The following is a 12806-nucleotide window of genomic DNA, read 5'->3' on the forward strand; positions in this document are numbered from 1 at the left end:
ACACAAAATGGCCTTTGGAAAGTGAATCACCATAATTCTCTCCCCAAACTCCACCTCTCCTCTGAGATGAAAAAGACAGCATTCCAAAAGGCCTCAGGTCCCACACAAAAACTTCTTCTCAACTCAGCAATATTCCTAAATATCTTTTTTAATGATGAAATATTAAGGCATTTCATATTCCATGGTCCACAAAATATGAAAACCATACTAATAATTCAAACATCACTAACTACAGCAAAATTTCTTGAGGAGTCATCTAATTGTTTGCACCACATGGTACGCAGTACCCCGGCATGCGATAACTGACTACAATCAACCCACTGAAGGTTATTCTGCTCCCTCATTATCACCATTAAAAATGTCACATTACTTGTTTATGGGTTAAACTGTGTCCCTCCCAAAATTCATATATTGAAGTCCTAATCCCATTACCTCAGAACATGACCTTATTTGGAAACAGGGTCATTGCAGATATAATTGGTAAAGATGAGGAAAGTGGGGCTCTATGCAATATGAATGGTGCTCCTACAAAAAAGGGAAATTTGACACAAACACGCATACATGGAGAATGCCATGTGAACATGAAGACCGCCTTCTACAAGTCAAGGAGAGGCCTGGAACACACGCCTCCCTCACAGACCTCAAAGTAACCAAACTCACCTAGCCCTTGATTTAGAACTTCTCGCCTTCAGAACTGTGAGACAATAAATTTCTGTTGATAAGCTACCCAGTCTGTGGTACTTTCTTACAGCAGCCCTAGCAAGCTAATATATTACTCTACAGCAACTGAAGAAGAATCAAACATCATGACAGCCACAGACAAAATATAGATAACACCCAAATGTCAATGCATGGCCAACATTCCTAACAGACCACACATCTTTAAGAATCTGAGGAAAGCCACTTTCACATTGACATGAACATTTTTCATATTGTACACTTAACTCAAGAGACTCGCTAATTCCCCCCGACTTTAGCTAATTCACTGCTAAAGATGCATGGATTCTTAATTAAGAACTCCTATTTTAATCGATGGTAAAGGGGTGCGGGGAGGGGGAACGGATCATACACTAATCTGTTTTAAACAGAAAATAAAACACTATCAGCACTGTCTTTGATAAAGAAGGAAAACAATACAGAGAAACTAATAAAACTTTTCCTCACTGTGCTGTTAAAGAGGTTTACTACATATCATTTTTTTAAAGTACTTTTTAAAACATGTGCATATATAATCACATCTGAAAATCAGTAAAACTTTATCACCATAGCACATTTTGTCATGGAAGAATGGTGTCTAATACAATAATCAGAAAACTAGACGAAGAAAACATTTCTTAGGTAAACTGCGATTTAAATTCTTCTCAGAAATATGGACCTTGTCAATAAGACTCAAAGTAGTTGCCTTATTTCTTTATTTTGCCCAATCAACTTCACCTTTAGTAGCTGACAATAACACATCATGTTGGAAAGCTAAGATCAAAAGTTTTCAAAACAGAAATTCAACCATTTTATATGAGCTTTATCAATCATTCATGGCATCCTGCCAGTCAAGAAAAGGTTCTCCCATAAACACAAGCTAAAATGACATTATCTGGTCAACAAAAGGACAATTTCAGTATCTGATTATGAAGATTCAAAACACTTTACTTGCTTTCCACAGCTAATTAGTTCTCAGCGGAAAGCACAATGGGAAAATATATAGTTAATACACACAGCATAAGAACAATTTGAAAAACATTAACCTCCATTTAAATAGAAAAGAAAATGAATATTAGATTTTTGCTCTTTCAAAAATGTGCAAAATTAATCTAACTAATTTGTAGAAAAGTGACACCCAAAAGGTTGTATTCTATCTTGTGAAATAATAGTTAACTGGGTTTAAGGACAAAATCACTATTCCATATATATTATACAGAAATTATTATAACTGTAAAAAGCAGGTAGTATAGGTGGTGAAAAAGTCTCTGGACTGACAGTCAGAAGAAACGGGCTCTATTTCTCCTGCTCCTGGTACTAACTGCATGTGTGACTTCAGGCAAGATCATTTAACCTCTCTGGACCCTGGTTTCTCATCTATAAAATAAGGGAGTCAGACCTAATTACCTCTAAGGTATCTGTCACCTCTCAAAATGATTCCTAACACTATAAATCTTAACATCTGAAATATGTCATTCATATTTTACATACTTTATGAAATCAATATGAATTTATCAGTTATTTAACTAAGAGAGACAGTGAAATTTCTCACCTGAAAAATCAGTGCCATGTAGCAAATTTCGCAGCTTACTGCAAAGCTGGATCATGCTGTCCAACTGTCTATTTATCTTCACATCTTGGATCCAGGCTGGGGTGTAACACACTGGACATGCGGTTCCAATGCAGTCACTTACACAATTACTTAAAAAGGATCAAAAAATATATAGAGATCAATACATTCAGCAGGATCTGAATTGAAAAAAATAAACAGTTTGAACTAAAGTAAATGAAGCAGAGGCTGTTCTAATAAACAATGGTCAATTATAAAATATTAGTTAAAACAGTGTTTTTGAAAGAGTATGACACTGACACACAAACACACACACACCCTATCTAAATCTAAAGTTGCTTATGTAATTTGCTATGTAGAGACTACACTTGGCCAGACAATAGTCTGCATAATTTTTCCCTGCAAATAAATCTATAGTTTCTAAAGAGTGAGAGTACAGAGGGAGATATAAAAAAAATATTACCTAATGCATGTAAGCCATGCATCTCAACCTTTCCTACTCTAAACCTAACACTGTGCTTCATGGAGATACCTAAAATTACTGCAAAGAAATGGGGAAAGGTGTTTTTTGTACAAGTGTCTAAAGGCTTTAGTTTTTGAGAAAAGATGTTTGGTTCCTTCAGGTACTTTTATAACCTGTAGACTCAATTAAATTACCTCGGGTTATATGTCCAAGAGTTACAGTCTCATAGTTAGAAAGGTTTTTCCTAACTTTGGGGGTTACAAACCCTTTGTGATTCTGATGAAGATGTGCACAAGCGTTTGTTCACAATCCCCCCTGAAGCCTATCTGTGAATCCTGAAATAAGAAAGCTCTAAATCCACACCTCCCTTAGCTTCACCAGATGGGCTCTAGCAGGACTGGGTAATATAATAGTCGTAAAAGCCACATCTACTCCAAACACTACGTCCCTTTTCACGTGACCCTCTCATTTGTAGGGCCAGAGGATTCTTACAATGGAGCGCCCTTCCAAATATGTAACCTGTCTTCTACTCAGCAAAATAAAGAAATCTGCAAAAATGTAAAAACAGTGCCACTCTTCTATTTTTCTTAGTTTGCAAAATAGTTATTCCTCCTTAAAAAGTGTTATTTATGTTATTATGTAATGGGTTTTTTTACTGCTATTTTTAAATGAATTAGTATTTTTTAAATGTCTCAGTTTTATATGGGAAATACACACACACAAGTAAACAAAATCTCTTTGGGGTCATCAATTTTCAAGAGTGTAAAGTGGTCTGAGACCAAAAAGTTTGGGTCCCCCTGCCACATGACTTAAAGACTTTTTTTTTTTTTTTTTAAACTTACATCTTAAAGAGAGTTCATGGACTACTTTTATTAGGGATTGGCATGAAAGTATTCTGAAGCTAGCAGAACATGTCAATAAGATAAAAATCTGTGTTCCCTACAACCTCCCCTTGACTCCAATGCTTCAGTTGCACTGCGACATATCAAAACCATCTTTTAAAACTGCATGGCAGGAGTTCCCTGGTGGCCTAGTAGTTAGGATTCTGGGCTTTCACTGCCATGGCCCGGGTTCAATCCCTGGTTGGGGAACTGAGATCCCGCAAGCCGCACAGCGCGGCCCCCCCCCAAAAAAAAGAATAAAAACAAAACTTCATGGCATTTATAGCACTGCTCAGCAGCTTTACGTATCTCCAAATCTGCAAAGAATACAAACAGCTACCCTAATTCTTGGCATCGTATAATGAAAATGAACCAAAACTACACTGAATCAATTCTTTCCTCTGTTCATATACAGATGACCATTTTCTCTTTTAAGATGTTCTCATGCCTCTCTTAATCTTTCATTGGCCATTTTAAGTCACAGACCCCTTTAGAATCCAATTAAATGTATGAAACACACACACATACACAAGCTTTACATACAATTTCATTACATACAATTTCAAGTTTGTTACGTTCCAGATTTGTCACTAATCTATCATATACAGTGAGTACAACCCCTGAAACAAATCTGCTTGCTCCAGAGTGAAGACAGGGAGTGGCCAAAATTTTATACAGGAATAATGGGAGGCCTCTTGGAGGAGGTAATATTTGAGCTGAAATGGAACTGATGAAAAGCTAGCCTCACAAAAATCTGGCAGAAGTACATTCTAGATGGAAGGAATAGTAAGTGCAAAAGTCCTGGGGCAGGAGTGAGTTTGATGTGTTTAATGCACTAAAAGGAGAAGGTGGCTGAACAGTGTGAGCCAGAGGGATGTGCGGTCCGAGAGGCAGGCAAGGACTGGGCCCTGCACAGGGTCTCGTGGGCCTCAGTGCAGAGTTTGGATTTCATTCTAATTGTAATAGGAAGTCACTGAAGGACTTTAAGAGCCGTAATGATACGAACGTGATTTACATTTTCAAAAGATCTCTTGTGAGATCACTCACAAGAACGTAGAAAATGGGGAAGCGAACCAGCTGTGAACTTTTGACAATAGTCTGAGGAGAGATAATTTGATGGTGGCTTGGACCAAAGTATAAACAGTAGTAAATATAGAGAAAAGTGGGAAAATTCAAGATTTAGGGCACATTTTGAGGTGAAACTGACAGAACTTAATGACGTGGGATAAGGAAGAAAAATAGCAACCAGGTATGACTACTGGTTTTTGCTTTGAGCAACTTTAATACCGTTTATTCCAGTGGCACCAGTTACTGCTATGAAGATTACCGAGGCAGGAACAGATGATCAACAGATCTGCTCTGAACATATCAAGTCTGAAATCCCATTTCGTCATCCAGATGGAGACATCAGGTAGGCAATAGATACTATTTCCTACCCCAACCTCCTGCTGGATATACCCTATGTAACAGACCTATGTTTCTAGAAACAAAATTGGGACCCCAAGCATAGCTGCCCTCCACATATCCCCAGCCCACTGAAGTCATACAGTAAATTACTTCCACATGTGCTTAAACTTCATATTGCAGTCTGTGCATGCCCAATAATTACAGTCATAACTTGAAATAATTAAAAGATTCAAAGGAGGATATATTAACCCTGTCTCAGACAATTAAACTATGACATTCACTCCTTTAATTGATTCCTCCTGAATAAGAAATAAGATGAGATGAAAACCTAATATTCTAACCTCTCAGCCAGGGCTTTAATGGATATAATTTTATAATAACTGTTATGGCTTAAATTGTGTCCCACCAAAAGATGCTGAAGTCTTAAACCCTAGGACCTGTGAATGTGACCTTATTTGGAAATAGGGCCTTTGTAAATGATCAAGTTAAGATGAGATCATCAGGGTGAGTACCCTAATCCAATATAATTGGTATTTTATAAAAAGAGGAAATTTGGACACAAAGACAAACACGCACACAAGGGAGACTGCCATGTGAACATGAAGGCTAAGATCAGAGTGATGTATCTATATAAGCCAAGGAAAGAATGCCAGAATCCAAAGATTCTCCACCAGAAGGTAGGAGAGAGGCATGGCACAGATTTTCCCTCATCGCCCTCAGAAGAAACCAACCTACCTGACACCTCGCTGTCACACTTCTAGCCTCCAGAACTGTGAGACAATAATTTCTGTTGCTCTAAGCCACCCAGTTTTTGGTACTTTGTTATGGCAGCCCTAGGAAACTAATCCAGTAATGATAAGAACTAAAGTTTCACAATTTGCAAAGTCTGGATTCAAAACTAACCGGAAAAATAAGAGACATATTTGAATTATACAACAGATATTAATTTTTCCCCAAAACTTAGCAAAGCCACTTACTAAGCTTTGTAACTGTCAACAAGTCACCCTCTTTGAGCTTTTAGTTTCTGATTTGTAAATTAAGACAGTTGAAAGGACCAAAATGAGATAATGTACAGTAAGTCACTTTGCAATCTATGAGAGTTACACAACATAAGGTAATACTAGTATCAACATGATTACATGACTATTACCTAGTAAAAAACATAGTTACACTAAATTTGTGTGTATGTGTGTGTATCTATCATAAACCATAATTACTTACCTACAGAAGATGTGCTCACACCCTCCTAAACACACAGGCTCCCTCAGAGTATTAGTGCTGTTTGAAGAAAGAAAAATAATCAAGACTTAGGTCGTTGTTAGATAAACATTTTTTAGTCAACATTTCACAAGTCCAAGGCCTAACACTACCATATTTCTTTCTCAAAACAGAAGACATTAAGGATGTATTCATTTGAAAGGTTGTTACTCCCTGATTAAATATTGTATCATCACACACCTGCTGAATTCAAATAGCAACTACCAAACTCAGTTCAAATTGTAACACTTTTTATAATGCATATACTGTGAAATCATAGAAAGAAGCAACATTGTTCAATATCTCTGAACCTCTTACAGGCAAAACCAACCACTGGCTGCTTCTTTCAACTAATAATGATTCAAAGTGTAGACCATAAATCTCAAAATGAGACCCACAAGTAGAATGACTATGTAGTGTATTGTCCAAATGAGAACACTTCTGAGAGTGAAGGGGAATGATAACTAGATAGAACAGCAGGGCTGCCACAGAAAAATAGGACATCTGGTCACTTTGCCCATAAGAATTTTAAAAATTTGGTTTCCGGTTGTTGCCAAGTACCCACCAATTTTTTTACAGATGGCTTATCAAAAATGCAGCCATTCTTTCATTTTATAGGAAGTTGTTTGTTTTCTTTAAAGCAACTGCAAATGGGAATCATCACGTTGGCTGTCTGCAGACAATTAAGTATTCCCAACGTTTCCATCAAAAAACACCTGCCAAGTTTGATAATCCTAAGAAGGTAATGCTACTTAACTAATAAACACATATCAAGTCATTATATCCAGAGGGCGTAATGAGGCACGAGCAAACAGGAGAAGTAAAGCTTTTAAAGAACGAACATTTTTTGTGCTTGGTTTATTATACTAACCCGAGGACCTGTAGGTATTTACACCATTATTATCCAATTACCTCTGTACACATACCATATATCAATAAAAACAGTTTTCCACACTTCTTGAAAGATCAAAAGTATCACACCGCACATTTTGATAGATATGAACATTAAAGTGAAATTGAGCTTTCAGAAAGAGTGCTAAAATCAGAGCACACCCACAATGTTATACTCAAGATATCGAAAATGGGGCTCACTGACATTATAAAACCCATCACTTTTTAAAAACTCAGAATATCTGATTTTTCTATCACACTACACAGAACATGGTGATAAAATTATGACTTGCGACGTGCCAGCCACTTCTGTGACTCTGGCAGTTCAGAGTATCCTTACTACAATGCTCATGCTGGTCCTGTAATTTTTGTTCATTACTTGACCTACCAAACCTAACCTCTGATCTCGAATCAAGTGTGCTGAATTCTACTTCATTACGAGCTCTGCCCCTAAGATCCCAAAAGTGGTGTGATCTCACTTCCTCCTATCATAATATCCCCCTTCTCTTTTATCCCATCACCCTGACCAAACCTCCATATTCAGTTTGCTTTCCACATGGGAAGACTTCCATTCAGTATTAGCTCCTTGGATTCCCTACCAGCCCAGGCCACAGAGCTAACTTGTTCTGGGCCATCTTCACCACCACCCTAATTCTACTAACCTCTTAGGCACTCAAGGATGCCAATCTATTGATACAATGCTAGACAGGCTCCCCAGTCCACTCCCGTGCCTGCTCTCAGGCTCTGAATAACCATTACAAAAAGACAGGAAGATACACAAACTTGTCTCTATAAACTCATTTGGTAGTTTCCTCACCTCTGTATCTCTACCAAAGTGATGTAGTAGATGTTCTGTGGGTAAACAAACAAATGAATAGCCGGCTATACAAACAATCCCCAGGCCCTAAATCCCATTAACGTTACCGCCACCAAGCAGTGTGAGCTTTTCACCACCAGACTCATTCCTACCTCTCCACCCATAATCTTACCCCTCCCTCCAGGCTCAGAGGAAAAGAACTCCTTCAGTCATTCTTCCTTCGTAAAATGTGCTGCTCTATTGTCCTTAGACCCCTTACCTTCTCTGCTTTCTAAGAGTCTATTCTCATCATTACAGTCACCTTTCATCTTCCATCTGCATCTAAACATGCAAAGGTAATCTCTCCTGCAAACTAAAACAAACAAAAAACCCTTTAGACCAGCAGTCCCCAACCTTTTTGGCACCAGGGACTGGTTTCATGGAACACAATTTTTCCATGGACGGGGGGGCGGGGTGGGCACGACAGGGCAGAATCAGGCAGTAATGCCAGTGATGGGGGGATGGTTCAGGTGGTAATGCAGGCGATGGGGAGCGAGGCAGATGAACATTTGCTCCTGCTGTGCGGCCTGGTTCCTAACAGGCCGCAGACCGGGGCTTGGGGACCCCTGCTTTATACCCTGCCCCCCACTCTACCGTCTGCCCCAGCTCCTCCCTTTCTTGCAGATGTAAGTTCTTGTAAGTTCTCTGTAGGTGCTCTGTACCAGCTAACTCCATCTCCTTTCCTTCCTAGCTTTAATTCCTACCACTCTGCTCAAACTGCTCACCAAAGCATCTTGTGGTCCTCTTTCTCCCTGACCCTCTGTGAAATAACATCAACCTCACCTTCTTTCCTGAAACCTTCCCTTCCATTGAGTTTTAACTTCCTTATAGCACATTTATGTGCTGATTTCAGCTCATCCTTAGCTGCTTCTTTTCCCATCTCTCCATGTAGGTTTACCCCCAGGATGCAGTCCACAGCCTTCTGGCTTTCTCTGCTAATACCTGGCTCAGTGCCTTGATTCTATTTCTAAACTTAAATTTCCATCCTAAGATGACTCTGTACCCCTTGATCTATAGTTCTTACCCTTCACCCTAGCAACAAGATGCTACAGTGCAAGTAGCAATGAATCTAGTACTACAAATAATTGATCAACTGTACTAATTATTCTAATTAGTGACCTAGAAAATACTTTTTATTGCTGTTAATAGATGAGAAAAGACACTGGGAGAGTGAATGAAAAGTATGTGCACGCATGTGTTGGGGGAAGGAGCAGAGAGAGGAGTGTTATAGCCAAAGGTGGGAGACGGCAGTGCCAAGTTCAAAAGAATTTTAATGGAAGAGCTCAAAGAATAGATACACTGCACAGAGGGTGGCACGGATCTTTGTCAAAGCGAGACTTTCTGAAAATGTCTAGAGCTTAGCTGAGAAGACACTCTGGAATAAAAGAATTATTACAACCAGACAGTATCTATCAAAATTTTAAATGTACCAAACTTTAACTCAACTATCCTACTGCAAGGAATTTGTTCTTCAGATAATCTCAGATGCTTGAAAAATTGAAATTTCAGAACACTAAAGATATCTATCTAAACAAAATACCAAAAGCTTCCAGGAACTAAGAAATAATAAAATGTCAGATACATATGTGTGTGTGTGTATATAAATATATATATATATATATATATATATATATATATATATAAATATAAATAAATATATATATATATATTTTAAAGGATTCAGAATAGCATAAGACATCTCACGGGTGACAAGGAACAAACACTTGGCCTTCACAGTAATGACTGAAAATTATTTTGTACTTTGAATTCTATATCCAGTCATCTTCCACAGTAGAAAGTTGATCATTGGTAATTAAAAAAAACTCATCTCTCAGAGTAGGAAGTTAGGAAGTTAACAAAAAATGTCTAAAATGGAAAAAAAAAAAATCTAGAACTAGCAATAGAAACACATTTGGTAATGTGGAAATTAAAGAATTAAAAGAGATGAAAGAGGTTGTATCTGGAGTATAGAACTCAAGGGTATGATAAGGGATGAGGCAAAAGAATGTTTTCATTATAATCTCTGTCCTACTGACTTTGTCAACTGTGTTCACGTATAATTCTAATAAAAAATTTTTAATGTAAAGGCACATGGACAAGGATATTCACTCCAGCATAAGTCTTGTATTTATTACAGCACAAGACTAGAAACAATCTAAATTTCTAGCAAGGAAATGGTTAAATAAATCATGATACATCTACCTGATGACTGGTACCCTCTCATCTGAGGTACAAACATAGAGAACCTCTTAAAGGATACACAAGAAACTGATCAGAGTGGGTTCTTGAAGAAGATTCAGACTTACTTGTCATTCATTTAACAAATATTTAATAACCGTATACCATGTTATTTTAATTCTTTGGCATATACATGTATTACTTTCAATTTTTAAAAACTTAATATTAAAAAGTTCTTCACAGTCTGGTTACTGCAAAGCCAGGCAACCTTTGTTCTCACTGCTCCTCAACAAAAACTGCTCTTATCAGGCCAGTCAGTGTCTGTAACATTTGTCAAACACCTTATGACCAATTCCAAGCCTAGCACTGCTCAGACTGTCCCCAGCCTAGAATATACTTCCTCCTCCCACAAAACTATTCAAGCCAAACGCATTTTCCAAATACCATCCAGGATGATACAATAAAATGACACTAAACAAAGAAGCACAGAATTTCTTGGAATTTAGTTTCCATGCCATCACTTGTGCAGAATCTGTACCCTGCAGCAGACACATACAAAGGACACAAAGTTGGCTGCATTGCACTCTTTCCTAAGGGGCTTATAATCTAGCTGGGTAGTTTTATAAGTCAAGTTAACATATGACTTAAGTACAAAATGCTCTAAAGTTCCAGAGATGGCATCAAGCTGGGGCTCTGGAAATCAATGTTGAAAACTAAGTATTTTGTATTTTATCTGCCTGATTCTTTCTTTTCTTTTCTTTTCTTTTTTTTTTAAGTCTCCAAATAGATTGTAGTCCTACAGACAAGAGATCTTGACTTTCAATTCTTCTGAGCTCCCCAACACACCGTTACCTACCTAGCATGGTGCTATGCGAACAGCAGGATTTCAATAAATCCTTAGTGAACGAACTAAGTGGAAGACTACATACAAAATGCATTTATATTAACAATTCTATTTTATCCTTACCCTATTTTTTGTTTGATATACATATATATTAGAAGGAAAAAAAATCCAAAAGAATAACAAAAGACATTTGCATGGTAACAGGACTTCTGTACCTTGAAAATTCAGCTACTTTATTTTTTTCCATCTGCAGTCATACGTCTGTTACTTTATATGTAGTTGATTTGGAAAGACCGGTACAGTCAGAGGATTATAAGTTAGGGAAGAACTAAGTAGGGAAAACAAACCTTTTTTTTTTTTTTTTTCTTTTTAAAGGTCCTATTGAGAGAAAATTTTCTTTGCAAAGAAGAAAAGGAAAGTAAATTCAGTTGAGATTACAATACAGAGGCAGACCTATTTCTTAACTGAATGACTCCCTAAGCTTCCATGAGATATCAACTGCTATTTAATATTAGGCAAGATAGCTACTACAGTGCTCTTGCGTTTTAGAAAATTCCCATGCTATTTTTAGGTGTGGACCAACACATTTAACACCAAAATGCAGAGGCTCCCCAAGCCAATTAAACAATTGGCTTTATTTTTCTTGAGGAGAGTAAATAAAATTGTTAACAAGTAAGGGATATGGATAATGACATGAAAGTATCTTATTTTGTATAGTTATTTTGTATGCCATATTAAAGTAAATCACATGGGAAAAATAGTAACTCATGTCTAATTGTTCAGTGTCAATAAATACTGAATAAATCAATGAGTCAAATATCCCCAAAATCAAAGGGGTAATAGAATTCTATGTATTAATGACTATTTATAATAGAAGCTACTATTAGGAGACAGATAAGCCACAGAGAATATCATGTATACCCAGCTCAAACAGTTTTGGTTATTTTGTCTTCTACATTCCCTTTCCTCCAAAGCAAAACAGTATCTAAGTAATTGCTGATATTCCTGTCCTTAAAGCATCACTTCCTCCACCCGATGTTCAAATATTGAGTTTCCAGGCTCAGACACAGGCATTCACCTTTATACCCTCTTCCCAGCTCACTTCCAGAAGTATGCCTTCAATTGCCACATATATGCAGATAACTTTCAAATTTGTACTCTCGGCCTGAAAACTGTCCTCTGGGCCCCAGACCTGCATAACAGTAACTTCACTTGTAAGACCATCTCCTCTGCTATGGAGGACTGTACTAAAGGGTGCTCAACGTGTCTGCTAAGTCTCCCTGGCAGTCACAAGCCCTATATAACACCAGGCATGTGTAGCCTGCAACAGGACTGTGCATGTCGTGGTTCTAGCTCTTTCCCGGGGGAAAGACCTGCACCTTCTACATCTCCCCTGAAACTTCAGTCACTGTTTACTACCAGGAACCTACGGAGGATTCTTGGCAATTCAAATGAATTAACCAGGTGTTCTGGTATTTCCACCTGCAACGTGATCCTAACTTACCCTAAATTTTCATGTCTTAATTTAACAAACACTAAGAAACTATGTGTCGGGGCTTCCCTGGCGGCGCAGTGGTTGAGAATCTGCCCGCCAATGCAGGGGACACGGGTTCGAGCCCTTGTCTGGGAAGATCCCACATGCCGCGGAGCGACTAGGCCCGTGAACCACAATTACTGAGCCTGCGCGTCTGGAGCCTGTGCTCCGCAACAAGAGAGGCCATGATAATGAGAGGCCCGCGCACCGCGATGAAGAGTGGCCCCCG

General features: G+C 38.1%; 1 protein-coding gene across 1 annotated transcript in view; it reads right to left on the bottom strand.

Annotated features, from left to right (window-relative positions):
• BARD1 (BRCA1 associated RING domain 1) overlaps positions 1-12806 on the bottom strand; it is a 76924-nt gene that overhangs the window by 58198 nt on the left and 5920 nt on the right. Inside the window, exons 2-3 of the mRNA XM_082467471.1 lie at positions 6239-6295; positions 2249-2397 (exon numbers count right to left, since the gene is read on the bottom strand). Coding sequence (XP_082323597.1) covers positions 2249-2397; positions 6239-6295 — 206 coding nt within the window. The remainder of the gene's footprint in view (positions 1-2248; positions 2398-6238; positions 6296-12806) is intronic.

Source organism: Balaenoptera physalus (assembly GCF_965194825.1).
Source record: "Balaenoptera physalus genome assembly, chromosome: 6".
NCBI classification, from domain to species: domain Eukaryota; kingdom Metazoa; phylum Chordata; class Mammalia; order Artiodactyla; family Balaenopteridae; genus Balaenoptera; species Balaenoptera physalus.